The sequence below is a fragment of the Phyllobates terribilis genome, unplaced genomic scaffold (genome assembly GCF_046119375.1).
Source record: "Phyllobates terribilis strain yellow unplaced genomic scaffold, ASM4611937v1 Scaffold_7__3_contigs__length_470593459, whole genome shotgun sequence".
In the NCBI taxonomy this organism is placed as follows: Eukaryota; Metazoa; Chordata; class Amphibia; order Anura; family Dendrobatidae; genus Phyllobates; species Phyllobates terribilis.
Genome location: NW_027362767.1, coordinates 187199000 through 187222465, shown reverse-complemented (window position 1 = coordinate 187222465; position 23466 = coordinate 187199000). Strand labels below are relative to the sequence as shown.

Here is a 23466-nt window from a genome sequence, read left to right as displayed (position 1 = left end):
GCTCCTGCGATTGAGACTCGCCTCCTCATCACATTAAGCTCAGCCCATTATGATTGAAATCAATGGTCAGTTTAGTGCTGGCTGAGCCCAGGTAAGATCAGTAGTGCTCCTGACTTACTACACATCACTGGTATTCACCCAACCTGCAGTATAGACAGCGCTGTACACATAAGGAGGTTTGCATGCAGCTCTGCAGCACAGGTCCTAGCTGGATTCTTCTACACGCTCTGATCAGCCTGATCAGCCGTCTGCTCCCTTCCTTCTAATCTCATCAGCTCTATTATCTTTTTCTGGAAGACAGGCGGAGTTAGTGAGACTGATGCTGAAATTAGGTTGAGGGTAGTTGTGAGGGTAGTTGTGAGGGTAGTTGTGAGGGTAGTTGTGAGGGTAGATTGTGGTTTGTGTCAGTGCAGCAGTGAATACGGCCAGCAGCTATGTGGGGGATACTTGTATATAAGGAGAAGCCCACCACCAGCCCAAGAGGACAAGAACTGTTCATTGGTAGTCTGTGCCGTGCTGGATGCCGCCTATGAGGTCCACTTCTCAGTTCAGCAGTGATGATTTTTTTTTTTCTGATTACTTTATTATTTCTCTTTTTATTAGCAAACTTGCAGTTTTTATGCTGACCGCTATGGCTTTTTTAGACTTCTATAGAGTTTTCCACATGGTTCCTTATTGGCAGGATTACAATGACAGGCATCACTGGTATACAGGGCCTACAACACCAAATGCATCTCAGTATGTAATGTCACAGCTCACCTGCTCCCCCTATTCACAATCACCTTTGCACACCCTCATTAGACACTTTAATACAAACAGTGGAATCCAACCATTGTGGTGATGAAGTATGAGTCGAAAAGCCTGGTGAAAATTGCGTGCTTTCTATGTTATATTTTTAATACTCATTGTGCTATGTAAAATAAAAAAAAAAGGCTAAAAATTTTGAAAAATGCATCATCACAAAAACTTGAGTTAATCAGTAGGTCATTTTCTTTTTTTCATCCAAACACATGTATTTTGGGCTAAAAATAATTTTTGGATTTGCCCAATTTGCTTTCTATGGCTTCTGTATTGCTGACTGCAGGATGAGATTAAGAATCTGTAACTCTTTACTGAGCTGCTCAGCTGATTCATGATCAGATGAAAGCTCCGCTCTCCTTTTATTTTCTGATATTTTATTGGATCTTTCATGCCTCGTCTCACTGAGCCTCCACCATGCTTCAGTGTGGAGGCGTTTAGAACGCCCCATATGTTGTAACCTGAAGCCGTAGTGTGGCTTCCACCAGATCTCACTGTCGGTTTGTTGTAGTCACTCGGGAGTTTTTGCCCACCTGCCTCCTCGGGGTCCTAGTGGCAGCCAGTGACGGCTTCCTCTTTATGTCACGTCCAGATAGTGTAATTGATTTATTGCAAACCGCAGAAAGTCTGTACATTTTTGCTAATAAAATTTTATTTTTTAATGAAGGTTGAATATTTCTGATTACTAAATGCATATAAAACTGCAAAGAATGAAATTGCCCCTGAAGATGTGCATATTCTTTAAAGGGTTTTCTCAAGTTTGTAGGTCATTCCCTAGTCCTAGGATTGGGGATAACTTCCCGATTGCTTGGGGTCTGATTGATGGGACCCCCCCACCCATCCTGAAGAGATGACGACATGACCATATAAACGGTTTGCTGGGTTAGGATTCTCTTTCCATGATATAAATAAATGCTATGTAATGTAATCTTTTAATATGACCTGTTACCTTCTAGTTCATAGATCAGCAGCAGTTCTACCTTGCTTTGGACAACCGGATGATCGTGGAGATGTTGCGCACGGACTTATCCTACCTGTGCAGTCGCTGGAGAATGACTGGAAGACCAACCATCACTTTTCCAGTTTCAAGCACCATGCTTGGTAATGGCTCCGATCAGCACAGACTGCCCCCTACAATGAATACAGCAGCCCCCAATGTTCTTATGTTTTTTAATGTATGCAGCACATAATCGGATGCTGCTTTTTGCATTTTCTCTTTGTATACAGCAAGAAAAAACGTAAAAAATGTTTTCAACAAACAAAAAAAAAAAAATTAGAAATGGCACAAACGCTCTCAAAAATAGAAGTGTTAATAGTTTATTTCTATCAATTAACAAAATGCAAAGTGAACAAATGAGAAATTGAAACCAAATAGATGAAAAGCCCCCACACATGAGTGGTCTCAGGGGGCTTCACTGCTGGGATGATGCAGGACTCGTGGCAGCGTCAACTTCTCTTCTCTAGACAATCATTTTTCAAGATGTCCCAAATAGCCTGAAGGGGGCTTCATCATAGACAATAGCTCTGCGATTCAATCATTGTATTTCCTACAGCATGTCGGCCTGTCCGTGATGGTTTTCTTGGAGAGGTCTCCTCCAAATGTCTTGGCCTACTGTTCGTACAGATGCATTGACACATGCTTGTTGTACTGGCATTAAGCTTAGTCCTATTTCATGGTGGTCCTTGCTCTGGCGGGACTTTATTGGGCTCTTTAAATTCGTCTTCACATCAATTGAACCTATCTCTTTGAAATGGTTGATGAGCCAAAAGTGGATTTAGGGGCAATCTTACAAGCAGCAATGTCCTTGCCTGTAAAGCCCCCTCGATGCAATACACTGACTGCTTGTGTTCCCATAGAGGTAACCTTGGGTAGCAGAAGACAATGATTTCGGGCACCAGTTCCTTTTGGAGCATCCACTATGCTTTTATCACTATCCTGCTAACTGCATCGTATCAGCTTTCTTCTTGTCGTTAATTCTTTTTTTTTTTTTTTTGCCTTAGCGAAGGAGAATATCACTTAGATTAAAATAGAGGTTTATTTTGTGCTAGTGATGAAATGAAGTAAAATGGGGATATTGTGGTGAAGTTTATTTTGATGGCAAGGAATGAGTGCGATTAATTAATCAGTTAATGCAGATTGCCGATGTAAAAACTGAAGCCGCAAACTCTGAAAAACAAAATTTGTGCCGGTCTCAAATTTTGGCCTTGTGCAAATCATTCAGTCTCTTTATGGAATCCTAGGCAGACTCGATGCTTGTAACAGGGCTCCGGGTCATCACTGCCAGGGTTCTTGTCACAGGCCATACACTATGGCAAGACTGAGCACCGCAACAAGACACAAAGTAGGTAAACTGCATCACGAAGGCAAAGATTTCAAAGCAGACGGGTTTTTGAGAGGTGCTGTTTTGAAGAAATGGGCAACGTTGAGGTCCGCAGACACAATGGTCAGCCAAGGAAACTCTTAAGATATCCATCAGATCAGAACTTGTCAGCAACCTGTGGGCATGCCCATCTACTGTTGGGAGAAGTCTTCTCAGAAGTGGTCTTCATGGAAGAACTGGGGTCGAGAAGCCATACTTTCAACATAGAAACAAGGCAGGTAAGTATGAAGATCACATATGAGTGAAGTGGCCGTGTGACAACTGCTGGAATCTGCAAGCAGAGCTGAATCCTGACCCTGAGGATATTACACTCTGTCAGGATTGGCTACAGGGCTTCATTTTATAATTAAAGGGTGCTTCCAGGTTAGAGATGAAAGTCTGCAGTCACTCTATGTGACTGCTGGCTACTAAATTCTTACAGCGCCTGCACTGCGCACTTTTAGGATTCTCCCTTTCTGGTGGCAAGAGTGGACGTAATGTCAGCACAAGTATGTGAGTTGTATACTTCTGGCCACATTCCAACTAGACGTACATGGCTTCTCTTAATTGATTCTTATTGAGTGAGGCCACACGTCTAGTCAGCACGTGACCACATGTATGAAAATTGCCGGCATCAGAGAATCCTGACAGCGTGCAGTGTGCACTGTGAGAATTCAGAAGTCTGCAGTCACATAGAATGAATGCGGACTCATCACAAACTTGGACAACCCCTTTAATGCTCCGAACATAACTAAAAATATGAGAATTAGTCAGTATCACAAAGAACATTTATATTCAGGTACCTGATAGATGATTTTGTCTATGATTGGAGTCATCCTCTTTCTTTTCTTCATCTTGTCCAGACTCCATGATGACTTTTCTCATACACAGCTCGTCTCTGCAGACTTCCATCTTCTTCGGTCTTGTGCAGCACATCCCCACATGATGCCCTTAAAAATTGCAGTGTCGTTATAATGCTCCTGAATAAAAATATCTGCCCTACGCTGAGCCCCTGAATAAATAATTGCCCCTCACTATATTCCCTGCACACAATATCACCGTCACACTGTCCCTCTGTGACGACACCATTGTCCCTCTGTGATGACACAGTATTTAATGTTCATTATCCAGATGTGTAAATTCAGTAAGCCAGGGTAAACACACTATTATCTTTATGTTGACTTTTGAATTTGTGTTTTTCTTTGGTCAAGAAAGACAGACTATTTGTATAAGCCTGATCTTGACACTTGAGTTGATATTTACTGCAAATTGTGTGTTATCTCTAGAGAACAGGGACTTTGGGTCATGGAACAATGATGTTTGCTAATATGTTGATTACATATTGAACCAGGCCAGCTAGTTTGTTGACCTGCAGAGCAATAGAAGACAAACTATGCAAACTAATTAAATGCTTGAACAATGAGACATGAGCCCCTGCCAGCTTCCCCCCCTGACCTGTGGATGATGTGAGGGACTTTGAAAGAACACAGCCAAGAGAGACTCTTCAGAAATGAGAGTGATTTGTCAGAGTAACAGGACACATGGCTCCATCCAGAGGGACACAGATTTGGATTCTACATGATGCCAGCTTGACTGACCATGGCCCTGGCTGGAGGAATATGGATCTGTGCCATTGACTATCACAGAACCCATGGATACATTTGGAGAAAGCCAGGTTGGGCCCACCAGTCACCTGGTTCCATGGATATGTTCGGAGAAGCCAGGTTGGCACCCTCGGGTCTCCAGGCCCCGTACCTCAGTGGACTGTCAGCTTCCTATGCTTGCTGCTACCTCCTCCCTGTGGGTGCCCGGCCAAAGCGGGATGACACTGGTTGAGGTAGTTAGCCCTGGAAGTCCCAAAGTCGCAGATACTCTGTTCCCTTTCGGCCAGCAGAAGGATGGGACTGTGTAATTTGCACTAGGGCAGCATGGTGGCTCAGTGGTTAGCACGGCAGCCTTGCAGCACTGGGATGCTTGGTTCAAATCCCACCAAGGACAACATCTGCAAGGATTTTGTATTTTCTCCCAGTGTTTGCGTGGGTTTCCTCCCATACTCCAAAGACCTACTGACAGGGAACTTAGATTGTGAGCCCCAATGGGGACAGCGATGATAATGTATGTAAAGCGCTGTGGAATTAATGGCGCTTTATAAGGGAGTTAAATAAAATCTTGGGTATTTGCTGGGACTGTTCTATGTTTGTCTGTTTGGTGGTAAAATAAAGTATTGCATCACTGTTTTACCATCACCCTGACATACTGTCCCCTCCTTACTGTGCCACTCCCCCCCCTCCCTAACCCCATGCTACCCCCCATACTACTCAGTCTATATTCTGTGCCCACTCACACTTTTATCCCCCCATACTGTCTCCTCGCACATTTCTCCCTCCCCATACTGTCTCCTCTCGCATCTCCCCAGCCAACCATACTGTGTCCGCACCCATCCGTTCCTCATTCCCCAAACTGTATCCTCAATTCTTATTTCTCTCCCACCCCACCCTCCCCTTCCCATTTACAATAAATCTTTAATGTCTTCAGCTCCACTTGAGCACTTACTACCATTGTGGTATGCGCTTCTGCAGCACCGGCGAGTGATGTCAGCAGTGTCATCACATGACCTGATCATGCTGCTGGCGTCTCCTTGACCCGGGCGTCAGGGCTGTACTTTCGTCGGTACAGTTGATCACTTGGGAGCTGTTGCGTTGCACCTTCTCTGAGCTGGTGGGGGCGACCTGGTGCCTCACAGCATCTATCTGGAATTACATGGTCAGACAGAAAGATTTGCGAAGATCTGTGGCTACTTCTCCAAGATGTTTGGAACAAACTCACTGTGAAATTCCTTGCTAAAATGCACACGTGACCTAGAAGAAATTATGCTGTTCTTAAAGCAAAAGCCGGTCACAAATATTAATGGGATTTACATTTATCTTTTGTTCATTCACTTTGTAATTTGTTAATTGGTAAAAATAAACTATAACTCTTCTATTTTTTTTAAAGATTCTTACATGTACATTTGTGTGTATAATAAAATAAATTATACTGTATTTATAATATGTGTATCTAAAACATGACAAGCGAAAGGGTAACAAAGTTTTAAGCTTTTGACTTTCAGGCTCCATCTCTCACCATCCACTACTACTGTGAGACTCCCATCATGTTATAGACAATCATCTTGGCTATCTCCTACATTAATGACTTGTAACTATTTAGCATATAATTAGTTATGCAGATTCTCTGCATTGTTACTGTTTTGCTCCTAAAAATTGAAATTGTAATTTTTATTATTTTGTGAGTGTTTTGTAAATCCCCCTTTGGCTTTCATCCCTGCCTGAATCCTTCGTGCTTTCGATCAGATTGAAACATGTCTCGACTGAAATCCAATCCCAGGTCTCTTCTACGGGTTCCCAATGTTGGCACATACTGGCCGCCTCACTGGGGTCTGTATACTGCTTTTTCTTCACCTCTACCCACAAGTGTTGGATTGGGTTGAGGTGTGGAGACTGTGGAGACCAATCCAGCACCTCTACTTCATTGTCATTGAACCATTTCTTCACCAATCGCAACATGTTTCCGGTTGTTGTCCTGGTGGAACACTGTAGTCCTTTTCATACCTATAGTATTCGAGGAATGCAGGAAAGAGAGAAGAATGTATATCCAGCTTACTCACTCATTCCTGATTTTATCCTCAGTTAGTGCATGGATACTAGGAGTAAGAACGTTTTTTAGTTTGAAACGCGTCAGTGCATGCATCTGATACAGCGCTTTTTTATGATATGAATTTTTAATCCATTTTTGTAATAATAAAGGTTGTTTTTTTTTTTAATTTTTTTCCTGATTTTTCCACGGTATGGTGCTGGACCATAGTATTTGAGTGTATGAAGTGACTTGTCTTGTAGGATCCTCACATATAGTTCTGCATTGAGACCACCATAGATCCTGGTCAAATATCCAATGCCTTTGGCTGTAAAACAACCCTATATTATCAGGCTTCCTCCACCAAACTTAACAGTTCCTTCAATTTCTCGATCCGTTAGACCCTTTTTCCCTTGTTTCTTCAAGACCCATTTGCTCCCATCAGAGCCTAGTCTCTTGACTTTCGTCTCATTGCTCCCAATCACCTCTTTCCAGTCTTCTACTGTCCACTTTTCATACTTTTTTGCAAACTCGAGCCGACGCTTCTTATGATGATATTGAAGTCGAGGCTTCTTCACCTTTTTTCGGGCCAGACTTGTGTAACGTGCTTTGCATGGTGCTCACATAGCCATCTGTAATCTCACTATTCCGAAGCTTACGAGCCTCCTCCACTGACGCGTTTGTTGCCAGAACTTAGAGACCTTGTGATGAGCCGACTTGTTGGCTCAGATATTTTGCCTGGACGTCCACCTCTTGGCTTCTGAATGGATGGATGGACTTCATTTCGTATTCTTTTAATTGTCATTCACATGATGCAGTTTGGCAATTGTCTTGGCAAAGAGACCGCTATCCATGAGCTGGATGATGCTGTTTCTCTTGGGAAGTCTTCATGGTGGCTTCTCGATTGGAACCAGTGATCTTTCCCTTGGGATTCAACAACACTGAGCTATTAGGGAATGTGAGGACAGGTTGTATTTTGTGGTTTACAGGAAGAAAGATTTTTTTAACCACTAGGAGCAAAACAGTAACAATGAAGTGACAGGACGAGATTCCGAAAAACTAATAATATGCTAAATAGTTGTAAGTCACATTGATGTATGAGATAGCCAAGGATGGTCTATAAAATGATGGTGGCCTCACGATCGAAGCAGTAGTGGATGGTGAGATATGGAGCCTGGAAGTCAACAGTTCAGAACATTGTTACCCTTTTTCTCGTCACTGTATACATCTTAAAGGTGACTGATTCCACTTGGTAATTTTTATAAGCGAATCCGAGAGACAGAAGCCTCAGATGACACTAAAGAAAATCGAGTGAAAATCTTGTAAGATGGGTGAGAGCCTGAGATCCCATGTCTTCTCACGTGTCTGTATATCATTGTAGATGCATCCGGCACCAGCCTGGATCCCACTGTCCTCGCGACTCTCCGGAAGCTCCAGGACGGATACTTTGGTGGAGCCAGGTATAACACTGCTTTCTTTCTTAGTTGTTTCAGTATCATAAAGGCTTGAGTTGTGCTGCATGTGAGGAGCTGGATACAATCCGTAGTGACCGTGCGCGGTGTCTGCCATCTCTGAACTCATTTATTCATCTGTGCATTTTTTTCCATTTGGTAATTACAGAATTCAGACTGGACGCTTGTCAGACTTTCTTACCACGTCGTGCTGCAAACACCTTAGTTTCATGGATTCTTGTGTAGAGGGTAAGTGGTGCAGTGGGTATGTGTCAGCCTCCAGGTCCAGACAGTCATTGTGCAGGAGCCAGATTATCCCTGCATCTGTAGGGAGTACATGGTACAGTGGGTAAGTGTCAGCCTCCGGGTCCAGACAGTCATCGTGCAGGAGCCAGACTATCCCTGCATGTGTAGAGGGTAAGTGGTGCAGTTGGTGTGTGTCAGCCTCTGGGACCAGACGGTCATTGTGCAGGAGCCAGATTATCCCTGCATCTGTAGGGAGTACATGGTACAGTGGGTAAGTGTCAGCTTCCGGGTCCAGACAGTCATCGTGCAGGAGCCAGATTATCCCTGCATCTGTAGGGAGTACATGGTACAGTGGGTAAGTGTCAGCCTCCGGGTCCAGACAGTCATCGTGCAGGAGCCAGGGTAAGTGGTGCAGAGGGCAAATGTTGGCATCAGAGGCCAGATCCACCCCTGTATGTGTAGACGGTAAGTTGTGCAGTGGGCATGTGTCAGCCTCAGGGGCCTGACAGTCATCGTGCAGGAGCCATATCCACCCCTGCATGTGTAGAGAGTACGTGGTGCAGTGGTAAGTGTCAGCCTCCGGGTCTAGAAATTCAACGTGCAGGAGCCAGACTATCCCTGCATGTGTAGAGGGTAAGTGGTGCAGTTGGTGTGTGTCAGCCTCTGGGACCAGACGGTCATTGTGCAGGAGACAGAATATCCCTGCATGTGTAGGGAGCACGTGGTACAGTGGGTAAGTGTCAGCCTCCGAGTTCAGACAGTCATCGTGCAGGAGCCTGATTATCCCTGCATGTGTAGGGAGTACATTGTACAGTGGGTAAGTGTCAGCCTCTGGGTCCAGACAGTCATCTTGCAGGAGCCAGATTATCCCTGCATGTGTAGAGAGTACGTGGTGCAGTGGTAAGTGTCAGCCTCCGGGTCCAGAAATTCAATGTGCAGGAGCCAGACTATCCCTGCATGTGTACAGGGTAAGTGGTGCAGTTGGTGTGTGTCAGCCTCTGGGACCAGACGGTCATTGTGCAGGAGACAGAATATCCCTGCATGTGTAGGGAGCACATGGTACAGTGGGTAAGTGTCAGCCTCCGAGTTCAGACAGTCATCGTGCAGGAGCCTGATTATCCCTGCATGTGTAGGGAGTACATTGTACAGTGGGTAAGTGTCAGCCTCTGGGTCCAGACAGTCATCTTGCAGGAGCCAGATTATCCCTGCATGTGTAGAGAGTACGTGGTGCAGTGGTAAATGTCAGCCTCCGGGTCCAGAAATTCAATGTGCAGGAGCCAGACTATCCCTGCATGTGTACAGGGTAAGTGGTGCAGTTGGTGTGTGTCAGCCTCTGGGACCAGACGGTCATTGTGCAGGAGACAGAATATCCCTGCATGTGTAGGGAGCACATGGTACAGTGGGTAAGTGTCAGCCTCCGAGTTCAGACAGTCATCGTGCAGGAGCCTGATTATCCCTGCATGTGTAGGGAGTACATTGTACAGTGGGTAAGTGTCAGCCTCTGGGTCCAGACAGTCATCTTGCAGGAGCCAGATTATCCCTGCATGTGTAGAGAGTACGTGGTGCAGTGGTAAGTGTCAGCCTCCGGGTCCAGAAATTCAATGTGCAGGAGCCAGACTATCCCTGCATGTGTACAGGGTAAGTGGTGCAGTTGGTGTGTGTCAGCCTCTGGGACCAGACGGTCATTGTGCAGGAGATAGAATATCCCTGCATGTGTAGGGAGCACATGTGTAGAGAGTACGTGGTGCAGTGGTAAGTGTCAGCCTCCGGGTCCAGAAATTCAATGTGCAGGAGCCATATCCACCCCTGCATATGTAGAGGATACGTGGTGCAGTGGGTAAGTGTCAGCCTCAGGAGTCAGATCCATCCCTTCATGTGGCTCAATCTACCGATGATGGTAACATCTAGAGAGAAGTGAAGAGAAGGGTGGATGGAAACCTAGAAATACTGGAACAAAGCCAGAGAGGGCACTAATCCCAGAGCATGAAATAGAAGAATTCAGCAAAAAGCATCAGATGAATTTCCATTTTGATTTTAAAATGGATCTTCTCCAAGTTGTACTGTATATTATTCTCCTCTCGGTCGTTTGAAGACGTGGTGCAGCCCCCTGTACATTTCACCCATGAATGCAGCTTCTCTGAGCGGCGCTGGGTCTGGAGCAATGTTCGGTGCTCGCAGTTAAACAAGTTTCCACTGTATTTTCTTCTCCAAGTTTTAATTGTAATATTTCAGTATATCCTCCTAGTTTAGTACAGGGTGTCTCCACAATTACACTTTATCCCATATTTACCCACCTCATCCGTAATCTCTGGGGCCCATTGCTGGGCCTTCTCTAATGGGCTTCCTGGAAGATACTTAGTGGATTGTTCACTTGAAAATCTGCAAATGGCAGCAAAGTGCATGAGATCTCACCAGATGGAAGAGACCACATGGTAGAGACAAAAACTGCAGCCAAAACTCACAAGTGGTGAAAATACCAAATCCACAATATGTTCATTTCATGTGTAGCGTGATATCTGCATCCGTCTGCGGCTGTTGGGGTGGATCCGCCGTCTGCGGCTGTTGGGGTGGATCCGCCGTCTGCGGCTGTTGGGGTGGATCCGCCGTCTGCGGCTGTTGGGGTGGATCCACCGTCTGCTTATGTTGGGGTGGATCCACCGTCTGCTTATGTTGGGGTGGATCCGCCGTCTGCGGCTGTTGGGGTGGATCCACCGTCTGCGGCTGTTGGGGTGGATCCACCGTCTGCTTATGTTGGGGTGGATCCACCGTCTGCGGCTGTTGGGGTGGATCCGCCGTCTGCTTATGTTGGGGTGGATCCGCCGTCTGCTTATGTTGGGGTGGATCCGCCGTCTGCTTATGTTGGGGTGGATCCGCCGTCTGCTTATGTTGGGGTGGATCCGCCGTCTGCTTATGTTGGGGTGGATCCGCCGTCTGCTTATGTTGGGGTGGATCCACCGTCTGCTTATGTTGGGGTGGATCCGCCGTCTGCTTATGTTGGGGTGGATCCGCCGTCTGCGGCTGTTGGGGTGGATCCGCCGTCTGCGGCTGTTGGGGTGGATCCACCGTCTGCGGCTGTTGGGGTGGATCCACCGTCTGCTTATGTTGGGGTGGATCCACCGTCTGCGGCTGTTGGGGTGGATCCGCCGTCTGCTTATGTTGGGATGGATCCGCCGTCTGCTTATGTTGGGGTGGATCCGCCGTCTGCTTATGTTGGGGTGGATCCGCCGTCTGCTTATGTTGGGGTGGATCCGCCGTCTGCTTATGTTGGGGTGGATCCGCCGTCTGCTTATGTTGGGGTGGATCCGCCGTCTGCGGCTGTTGGGGTGGATCCGCCGTCTGCGGCTGTTGGGGTGGATCCACCGTCTGCGGCTGTTGGGGTGGATCCACCGTCTGCGGCTGTTGGGGTGGATCCACCGTCTGCGGCTGTTGGGGTGGATCCACCGTCTGCGGCTGTTGGGGTGGATCCGCCGTCTGCTTATGTTGGGGTGGATCCGCCGTCTGCGGCTGTTGGGGTGGATCCGCCGTCTGCGGCTGTTGGGGTGGATCCACCGTCTGCGGCTGTTGGGGTGGATCCACCGTCTGCGGCTGTTGGGGTGGATCCACCGTCTGCTTATGTTGGGGTGGATCCACCGTCTGCGGCTGTTGGGGTGGATCCGCCGTCTGCTTATGTTGGGATGGATCCGCCGTCTGCTTATGTTGGGGTGGATCCGCCGTCTGCTTATGTTGGGGTGGATCCGCCGTCTGCTTATGTTGGGGTGGATCCGCCGTCTGCTTATGTTGGGGTGGATCCGCCGTCTGCGGCTGTTGGGGTGGATCCGCCGTCTGCGGCTGTTGGGGTGGATCCGCCGTCTGCGGCTGTTGGGGTGGATCCGCCGTCTGCGGCTGTTGGGGTGGATCCGCCGTCTGCGGCTGTTGGGGTGGATCCGCCGTCTGCGGCTGTTGGGGTGGATCCGCCGTCTGCGGCTGTTGGGGTGGATCCGCCGTCTGCGGCTGTTGGGGTGGATCCGCCGTCTGCGGCTGTTGGGGTGGATCCGCCGTCTGCGGCTGTTGGGGTGGATCCGCCGTCTGCGGCTGTTGGGGTGGATCCACCGTCTGCGGCTGTTGGGGTGGATCCACCGTCTGCGGCTGTTGGGGTGGATCCACCGCCTGCCGCTTGTTGGGGTGGATCCACCGTGCTCGACATATCCATTATTTAGGAAGCTGAGTGCTTGCTGGTGCTCTCTATGTTGGTGTGCCGTTATCTGGCATGGTGGCGTGCCCTTTATCTGGCATGGTGGCCTGCTGTTACCGCGAGCTTCTGGCCACCTGAAGGAGATCATTGCATGACTTTGCTGGCTTCCTCTGTTACCATGTCTCCCGCTCTAATGCCGTCATTTATTGCAATAATCTTGGTTTCCATGCTTGTTGTCACCGGTGTTTTTTCATACAAGTTTCTCTGTTTCTTGCAGAAGACTCGGAGGATGAAATAGCTCAGTATCTCAGCCATCTCTTAGGCACCGCTGCCCCTCGGCCCACAGCTGTCTCTCAGAAGGGGGGATTGAATAGATTTCGCGCTGCAATTCATAGCACTCGAGATCTGATATCTCTTCGCACAAAAGCCAAGAGTCTGAATGTGCAGAGTAAGATATGTTATTACACCTTTGCTTTAACCTCATAAGGACATGTATACAGAAATGTTTTATATGTGGCGCATTTAGTTTATTTGGGAACTTTCTGCAAGTTTTCCTTTCAAGACTGAGGTTCTGTTATAGCATTCATGGTGCAGATAAAAACAATGGCCCAGATTCACCCAAGCCATTACGCCTGAATTCTGGCAAGCCGCAGGTTCCCTGCCCCAGGTCTCCTGCCGCAGTTGTTTTGCCCCAGGTCTTTTTTCCACATCGCTGGAACCAGGCGCTCTGCCCCCACATGTAATAAATTGCTGGCGTTCTCTAACTGTCCAATATGGACAAATGCGATTTTTTATATAAATGCCTCCAACACTCCGGTCAGTAAGGAGCAGACACGCGATGCAAGTATTGGTGTCATCTACAGTTATATTTCACAGATCTCTGATGCAGACCTCCGGCGTCGTCCACCATCCTACAAGCTGTCAGCACAATGCAGCATCGGAGCCATCGGCTACTTTTACATTACATAGTTTATTTTCCTCGCACATTTTCAGTACCAGACAATAGAAGTATTTTGCTCACAGCTGGACCCCGGGCCTTAACCTTCAGATTGTACTTTGTTGGGTCGTGTTCACGGCATGTAGAGTTGATGGGTATGTCCTGTGTCCTGTAGAGAATGGCTCGGGACATTGAAACCTTTCTGGCCGTTCTCCCTCTAGAATTTGAGATCCAGTATGGACTTAATAAAGTGCCTGCCGAGATATGTGATGTACGACCCTGAGATCCGCTGGTTTTATTGCTGCCATAGAATTCATGACTTTTAGATATGAGACCCCCACTCCATCTTAAAACCAACTATAACTACAGTAAACCTCGACACTGGATAAAATACATAACACATTATTTTGGTTGTCAAAATGGCCACAACTTTATTTAAATCTCAGAGTTAAAACAATCACATTAGGAGTCAGGTGGAGGGCTAGTACATTGGGATTCACAAGTACTGTGATATGCCCAGCTGTCTGACATCCTGCACCAGGACAGACAGCCATAAAGGGGTGGCACGCACCGGTGGCCATTCAAGAAAAGTCGGTAACTTTCAGGGCACCAATAACCCTATTATCCTCACTCCAGTGCTTAATCACTGTGCCCGGCCCCTTATAAATGTTACCATTCCGACATCCTTCAGGCCGACCCCCCCCATGGCCGAGCCTGTTCACCACCATGAGGTTTACATCCTCTATTACTTGAAATGAGTCCACCTTAACTTGTCGGCGACTTCCACCTGACTCCTAAGCCACAAAGCTGTAACCAGTTAGAGATTGCGAGCCACGCATGACATTTTCAGTTTTTTTTAAATTTATTTTGAAATAAACACTTATGTCACTTTGGTATAATTAAAAAGTAGATGCCCCTGCAAAAGCATAGGGGACTAAGCTTGGCAAACCTCTGACTCACAAGGAGTCATCCTACAGCACTCAGGAGAGGAAAAGCCCCCTTTAGAGGAAACCCCTAGGGAACCATGGCTGAAGGATTGCCCTTCCCTTGGGCTTAGAGGTTAATGCCAACTTAACTCTTTATAGCCGTGATAAAATTGAACATGGTACAAGATATACATTAGATAATTAAATAAATACAATAAAGCATTCATCATTATATAAGTCACGGTTAAATAAAGCGTTGTACAACAGCGATTATAACAGGGCTGGAGGGCGGGTGACGTGTCCTCAAGCTCATCTGCAGAGAGAGAGAGATCCTACAAAGCGTTACCTTACCTCCCCCCTGTGATCCCACCCTCCTTACAATAAGCCCCCCCGACACAGCCAATACCGTAATCCTCCCTCCTAGAGCAGAATCACTCTTGTTTAAAATCTACACCGTTCTGCAAACAAAGCTGCAGGCGTTAAAGGCGCACCCCTCCCAAAGTCATGCCCCCTCTGCTTAGGACTCCGGGGGTTTCTATATTGGTTTATCTGAATAAATGTTTCTTTCCGTCATCCATTACCTTGTAGATGTACAGATGTATCTGCCTACCAAGTTATTCCAAGCTACACAGCCTTCCTTGGATCTGCTGAATCTAACACCCCAAAAACCTCCAGCAAGCAAGGTAACGGGTCTCTGGGGACCGAGGAAAACCATTGAAGTGTACATTATTGTAGATACATTGGTCAGCGTTTCATTGTCCTCATCTTGTTTGTGTGGCAATTAGGATTGTTATAATTGCTGCTGTCACATGAAGTGTAAAGGATTGGTTGTATCCTGTGGGGAGAGCCGGGACCTGAGCGGAGGGATGGCCTGAGATCACATCTGATATCTCGGCCGTGGCCATGCTCCCAGGAGAAGGACCACCCCAAGGTTCCCTCTTCGCCTTTGCAGCTGTTGATCAGAGCTGTTAGGTTTTCAGGTCGTCCACATTTGATGAGAAACTGCCCAGCTGTATCATAACCATGGTACAAGAAACCAACCAGTGTATTAACCACGTTACAGATCTATGTGAGGACTGGATTTTTGTGATGAGTTGAAGCAATCAAACCTTAAGGCTGTGTGCACACGATGCGTCTTTAGTGCTTTTTTTTTTTCTCGCTTAATAGGCCCAAAAACGCTAGAAGTCCTTATGCCAGCAAAGTCCAGGAGAATCCCAAAGTGCTGTACACACTATCAGTATTTTTCCTTGACTTTCTGTGCTTTTAAATCTGCAGCATGTCATTTCTTTGTGCTTTTTTGCCGTGTTTTTCATCCATTGACTTCAATTGAAAAAACGCACATATTTTCTGTTGCGATTTTGCTGCCAACAAATTCCTAGAGATGCAGAAATGTTTCAGAAATTTCTCCAATCAAATACTGAACCTGTGCACATACATGAAGAGGGTTTTTTACATTTCAGTTCTCTTTATAATTACAAGATCATCATACATAGTAACATAGTTACATAGTTTGTAAAGCCGAATAAAGACTTGCGTCCATCAAGTTCGACCTGTTAGTTCTGTAATTGCTAAAGTTGATCCAGAGGAGGCAAAAACCCCAAATGATTTAGCCAATCTTCACCTGAGGAAAAATTCCCTCCCGACTCTGAAACCAGCAGTCAGAATAAATCCCTGTATCAACCTACTATTTTATTTTATTTTTAAGTATACGCTGAAATCTGCCTGGTATCTAGAAATGCATCCAGTCCCCGCTTGAACTGGTGTAGTGAATCCGACATTACCGTCTCCTCACTCAGTGAATTCCATATTCTCACTGCTCTTACCGTAAAGAACCCCTTCCTATGCTGGTGCTGAAACCTTTTCTCTTCCAGTCTTAGTGAGTGCCCTCTTGTTACCGTAATATCCCTCCTTTTGAACAAATCCCGGGCAAGGTCTCTATACTGTCCCCTAACATATTTGTACACATTTATTATGTCCCCCCTCAACCTTCTCTTTTCCAGGCTGAATAGTCCTAGTTTTGCCAACCTCTCTGGGTATTGCAGTCCATCCATTCCCTTATTAATTTTGTTGCCCTCCTTTGTACCTTTTCAAGCTCATTTCTATCCTTTCTATATATTGGGGCCCATAACTGAGCACAGTATTCCAAGTGTGGTCTGACCAGTGCTTTGTACAGTGGAAGAACAATGTTCTCATCCTTTGCAGCTATACCTCTTCTGATACATCCCATTACCCTGTTTGCCCTTACAGCAGCCGCCTGACTTTGGGCACTCCAATTTAGTTTGCTATCAATCAAGATGCCCAAGTCCTTCTCCATCTCTGAATTCCCCAATGATTTCCCATTCAGTGAGTACTGGTGACTTCCATTTTTCCTTCCCATATGTATGACCTTACATTTCTCCTCGTTAAACCTCATTTGCCATTTAATGCTCCACCTACCCAGCTTATCCAAATCCCTCTGTAGGTCTGCACTGTCCTCTTTTGTATTAATTGTTTTACATAACTTTGTGTCATCTGCAAATATTGATATTTTACTATTTATCCCGTTGACTATGTCGTTAATAAAGATATTAAATAACATTGGGCCTAGTACAGACCCCTGTGGTACCCCACTAGTGACGCTTACCCAATCTGAGTATATTCCATTTATAACCACCCTCTGCCTTCTATCCTTTAGCCAGTTAGCTACCCACTTGCAGACATTTTCCCCCAGCCCCATCATTCTCATTTTGTATACCAACCTATTATGTGGCACGCTATCGAACGCTTTTGAGAAGTTGAGATACACGACATCCACTGGTTCCCCCTGATCTACTCGAGAGCTCACCTCCTCGTAGAAGTCAATCAGGTTTGTTTGGCAGGAGCGATTCCTCATGAATCCATGTTGGTTCGGGGTTAATAGATTATTAGCATCAAGATGCTCCATGATTGCCTCATTAATAAAGCCTTCAAAAATTTTGCCCACAACGGACGTCAGACTCACCGGCCGATAGTTTCCGGCGTCACTTTTCGCTCCCTTTTTGAATATTGGCACTACATTCGCCTGTCGCCAATCAAGTGGTACAGACCCAGTCTCAACAGAGTCCTTAAATATCAGCGGGGGCAGCGTCGGTTCCAGGTATTTCTGGGCCCCGGGCGAAAGTCTCAGTGGCCCCTTTAACACATACCACGATTCATGATGCACAGATACCGCAGAGAAATATATATATATATATTAGTACAAGGCCGAAGATTTCTCTTCTTATATTTTGTGAGTGATATCTATTATAAGGCTGTGTGCCCACAATGCGTTTTTTAAGCGTTTCCACAGCGGCAAAAACGCTGCAGAAACGCTTAAAAAACTCTTGGTAGAAGGTCTGCCATGTTCCTCAATGATAATCCGCATGTGCTGTTAACATACTGCATAAATTTCCGCTGCGGATTATCATTGCGGAAAAAAACGCAGCACTACCAATTATATTGCGGAAGTGCTGCGTTTTCGCCGCCATTGACTTGCATTAGATCGCATGGAATCCGCATCACTGTATATGTAGATGCGAAATCCATGCGTTCCAATGTGCGGATGGTATCCGGGTGTGGAGCACAGGAGTCTCTCCTCCAGACCTGGGTACCATAGAACCTGTAAAGAAAAAAAAAAAAAGAAATGCAAGTGAAAAACGCTTCACATCCACATGTTCCTGGCAGGAAAACCTTGTACAATCTGCATGTGTTTTTTCTGCCTGGGAGATGCAGAAACGCTCAGGAAAAAATCCTGAGCATTTCTGCATCATGGGCACATAGCCTAAATTCTACAATAGCTCAGAAACCGGCAAATCTTTCCATACAGAATACTGGCTGTAACGGGTCCGGGAGGCGGAACCTCTGAGCTACTATACAAGGGGGCGGCCCTTGTAAGGGAGCGGGTGGCAGTCTCTGGGTGAACGGACAGGGAGTTACGGCAAGTGATCAGGGCAGTCTCTGGGTAAGGGGTAGGTACGACCTGTGATGGCAGAGCCTCCGGGTAGGCTAGCAGGCAGATGGTAGATGTGTGCTCCCAGGTGAGCAAGCGAGAGTCTCTGGAATAGCAGGTGGTCACGGCACGTGACGGCGGAACCTCCGGGCTGGCAGGCAGGTAGGTAACGGAGAAGCGCTCCCAGGTGAGCGGGCAAGAGTCTCTGGAATAGCTGGTGGTCACCGTACGTGACAACGGGACCTCCGGGCTGGCAAGCAGGCAGGTAACGGAGATGCGCTCCCAGGTGAGCGGGCAAGAGTCTCTGAGATAGCTGGTGGTCACAGCACGTGACAACGGAGCCTCCGGGCTGGCAAGCAGGCAGATAACGGAGAAGCGCTCCCAGGTGAGCGGGCAAGCTGGTCCATAGACAGACTGACCGGAGTAGTAAGGCAGACCGTCGGACCTCAGGCAAGCAGGCAGGTAGCTGATATGCGCTCCCAGGTGAGCGGGCAGGCTGGTCCTTTAGACAGACTGACAGGAGTAGTAAGGCAGACCGTCGGACCTCAGGCTGGCAGACAGGTAACAAGTATTCAGGCAGGTAACTAGCAGGAAACTGGCAGGAAACTGGCAGGTAACTGGCAACGGGACCTGAGGGCTGAAGCACAGGTGAGACACAGGTGCAAACAACATTGCTCGGGCACCTCCATTTTGGAGGAGGTGCCTTATATATGATGAAGGCCTCCGGCCATTGGCCGGGGACTCCTTAGGACGGCGCGCGCGGCCCCTTTAAGAGGAGGGGAGCGCGCGCGCGCGCCCTAAGCACAGGGGCCGGGAAGGAGCGCGCGCTGACAGCAGAGCGGGGAGAGGACGCCGGGCACGGAGCAGAGCGGTGAGGGGAGCAGCGTCCCTGCCTAGCAGAGGGCAGGGACGCCAGCGCTACAGTACCCCCCCCTTTAGGCCCCCCCTTTTTTAGGCCAGACAGAAATTTAGCTAGGATGAGAGGGGCATGGATGTTCTCCCGGGGCTCCCACGTTCTCTCCTCAGGACCAAACCCCTTCCAATCTACCAGAAAAAAGGTCTTTCCTCTTACCCTTTTGGTGGCAAGAATGTTCTCTACCTCAAACTCGTCCTCAGCAGAAACCGGAGCAGGAGGCGTACCTGTAGACTTGGAAAAAGAGTTAAGCACCACAGGTTTGAGGAGAGACACATGGAAGGAGTTAGGGATCCGTAAGTTGGCCGGGAGTTTCAATTTATAGGCCACCGGGTTGATCTGACTGATGACCTCCAGTGGGCCGATGAACCGAGGCCCTAACTTATAGGAAGGGATCTTGAGCCGGACATATTTGGACGAGAGCCAGACTTTATCCCCAGGGTGGAATTGAGGAGGGTCCAGACGTTTTTTGTCAGCGTGTCTTTTCATACGCTCGGATGACAGAAGGAGTGCGGACCGGGTACTCTCCCATATGGAGGAAAATTTGTTAACAAGAGATTCCGCAGCCGGATTGTCCGCCGAGGTGGAGACGGGAAACGGGATCCGAGGATGCTGACCGTAGACTACAAAAAACGGGGATTTGGAGGAAGACTCGCTCTCGTGATTGTTGTACGAGAATTCGGCCCATGGCAGGAGATCCACCCAGTCAGAATGGTGGGCATTAACGAAGTGCCGAAGGTAACTGGTCAGGTTCTGATTGATCCGCTCCACTTGACCATTAGACTGTGGGTGGTAAGCGGAGGAGAAGTCCAGGGTGACGTCCAGCAATTTACAAGTGGCTCTCCAGAAACGGGAAGTGAACTGTACCCCACGATCCGACACGATGTGACGGGGCAGGCCATGAAGACGGAAGATGTGGCGGATAAAGTCTTTAGCCAGCTCGGGTGCAGACGGAAGACCTGGCAGTGGAATGAAGTGAGCCATCTTGGAGAAGCGGTCAGCGACCACCCAAATGACCGTACAACCGGCAGAGACGGGTAGATCAGTAATGAAGTCCATCGCTATATGCTGCCAGGGGGCAGCAGGTACTGGCAGAGGTAGGAGGCGGCCGGCCGGCAGGTGTCTCGGAACTTTGTTGCGGGCGCAGGACACACAGGCAGAAACAAAGTCTATTACATCCTTGTGCAGGTTAGGCCACCAGTAGTGCCGGGTAATAAGCTGGAGGGTCTTTTTCTGACCGGCGTGGCCAGCTAGTTTAGAAGAATGACCCCAGTGTAGGATCTTCTCCCGATCAGGTACTGGTACGAACGTCTTACCAGGAGGAAGACGATTTAGACTCACGGGAGCCACCTGCATTACTCTGGCGGGATCGATGATATGTTTCGGATCCTCCTCGAGATCAGACACCAGAAAGGACCGAGACAAGGCGTCCGCCTTGACGTTTTTGTCAGCCGGGCGAAAATGAAGGACAAAATCAAAACGAGCAAAAAACAAGGACCACCGGGCTTGGCGCGGGTTAAGTCTCTGGGCATGCTGGAGGTAAGCCAAGTTCTTGTGGTCAGTGTAAATTATTACCGGGTGAAGAGCCCCCTCGAGCAGGTAACGCCACTCCTCCAATGCCAGTTTGATGGCCAATAACTCTCGGTCTCCTATGGAATAGTTGCGCTCAGAGGAGGAGAAGAGTTTAGAGAAGAAGCCACAAGTTACCATCCTCCCGGAAGATGATTTTTGAGTAAGTACCGCTCCGGCTCCAGAGGAGGAGGCGTCAACTTCCAGGAAGAACTGTTTGTTGCCATCTGGGCGATGCAGCACCGGGGCGGAAGAGAAGGCCTGTTTAAGGGAAAGAAAGGCCTCCTCTGCTTCGGGTGGCCACTCTTTGGGATTAGTACCTTTACGGGTGAGCGCAGAAATTGGGGCCGTCCGGGAAGAGAAGTGTGGTATGAAGAGGCGGTAGTAGTTGGCGAAGCCCAGGAATCGCTGAATGGCCTTCAACCCCTCCGGTCGGGGCCATTTCTCGATGGCAGACAGTTTCTCAGGATCCATTTGTAGGCCGGTCTGAGAGATAATGTAGCCCAGAAACGGAAGCGAGGTCTGCTCAAAGAGGCACTTCTCAAATTTAGCGTAGAGATGGTTCTGCCTTAGCCTGAGCAGGACCTGACGAACGTCCCTCCGGTGAGTCTGGAGATCCGGAGAGAAGACCAAGATGTCGTCCAGGTACACCACTACGCAGGAGTAGAGAAGGTCCCGGAAGATGTCATTGACCAACTCTTGAAAGACGGCAGGAGCGTTACAGAGACCAAAGGGCATTACCAGGTATTCATAGTGGCCGTCCCGGGTGTTGAATGCCGTCTTCCATTCATCCCCCTGACGAATACGAACCAGGTTGTACGCCCCACGAAGGTCCAGTTTGGTGAAGATCCTAGCCCCCCTCAGGCGATCAAATAATTCTGGAATGAGCGGGAGGGGGTACTTATTCTTCACCGTGATCAGGTTTAGGCCTCTATAGTCTATACAGGGACGGAGAGAGCCGTCCTTCTTTTTGACGAAAAAGAAGCCTGCTCCCGCCGGGGAGGTAGATTTCCGGATGAATCCTCTGGCCAGATTCTCCTCAATATATTCGGACATTGACCGGGTCTCAGCAGCGGATAAAGGATAGATACGCCCACGGGGAGGAGTAGTACCGGGTAGCAGATCGATGGGACAGTCGTATGGTCTATGTGGTGGTAATGTCTCTGCCTCCTTTTTATTAAAGACATCTGCATAAGACCAATAAGGAATCGGAAGTCCAGGTAGATTAGCTGGGGTAGGAGAGGGACGGACGGGATGGACGGGAACCAGGCAGGTTTTATGACAGTCTTGTCCCCAGCGAAGGACCTCTCCGGTTTGCCAGTCTAGCACGGGTGCATGTCTCTGGAGCCAGGGCAGACCTAGCAAGAGGGCGTGAGAGAGTCCAGGCAGAACATGAAAGGAGATACTTTCAGAATGCAGCATTCCCACCTGCAGGGTAATGGATTCGGTGATGAGTTGAATGGGGCGAGGTAAGAGGCCCCCATCCACGGCAGCGACAGACAAGGGTACAGCCAGAGGTTTGGTGGGGATGCGGTATTTCTCAACCAGGGACTGTGAAATAAGGTTCCCGGCTGCTCCAGAGTCAAGTTGGGCTAGTTCGAAATAACGGTTCTCCCCGTAGATGATCGAAACTGACAACAGCAGGGATGGAGAGGATTTATTCTTGTCTAGGTGGACCTCTCTGAGCGAACCTAGACACAGGCGTTTCCCGACCTCTCCGGGCAGGCACGGATCCGGTGCTCCTTACTGCCACAGTAGAAGCAGCTCCCCTCGGCACGGCGTGAGTCCTGACGGGTTTTGACCATCTTGGTCTGGTCGACCTGCATAGGCTCAGGAGAGTGTACCTGGGGAGAGATGGAGGGAATGACGGGTTTCTGGAAAGTAGGAGCTAAACGTGGAATCCTTCTCTCACGGGTGACCTCTTTGGCACGCTCCTGGAACCGTAGGTCAATCCGGGTGGCAAGGGTTATTAGATCATCGAGAGAGGTAGGAATGTCCCGACCAGCAAGTTCATCTTTAATACGACCGGACAGACCCTCCCAGAAGACGGATACCAGAGCGTCGTTATCCCAGGCCAGCTCCGAGGCAAGGGTGCGGAACCGTATGGCATATTGGCCCACGGTGAGACCCTCCTGACGGAGGCGTAGCAGAGAGGATGCGGATGAGGTCTTCCGTCCGGGTTCGTCGAAGACTTTCCGGAAAGCCGAGAGAAAAGCAGGCAAGTTGGACACCAGGGGGTCTCCTCTCTCCCATAGAGGATTTAGCCAGGCCAGGGCCTCCCCGGTGAGATGGGACATGATAAAGGCAATTTTGGCCCGGTCGGAATTAAACTGATGGGACAAAAGTTCAAAGTGCAGGGTGCACTGATTTATGAAGCCCCGAGCCTGGACGGGGTCGCCTCCGAAGCGAGGAGGTGCAGAAAGCCGGGGTCCGGGGTAGGATACCATAGTATTAGTGGGCAGCGGAGCTGCCGGATTGCAAGATATGGCACTGGCGGAGGTTGTTGGTGGATCAGACAG

The 23466-nt window shown here is 48.3% G+C and overlaps 1 protein-coding gene across 2 annotated transcripts in view; it reads left to right on the top strand.

The window, feature by feature from the left end:
- PHKA1 (phosphorylase kinase regulatory subunit alpha 1) overlaps positions 1-23466 on the top strand; it is a 262039-nt gene that overhangs the window by 76224 nt on the left and 162349 nt on the right. For both annotated transcript variants that reach the window (XM_073639602.1, XM_073639601.1), the window contains exons 16-20: positions 1755-1899; positions 8170-8248; positions 8409-8488; positions 12934-13104; positions 15108-15202. In XM_073639602.1, coding sequence (XP_073495703.1) covers positions 1755-1899; positions 8170-8248; positions 8409-8488; positions 12934-13104; positions 15108-15202 — 570 coding nt within the window. The remainder of the gene's footprint in view (positions 1-1754; positions 1900-8169; positions 8249-8408; positions 8489-12933; positions 13105-15107; positions 15203-23466) is intronic.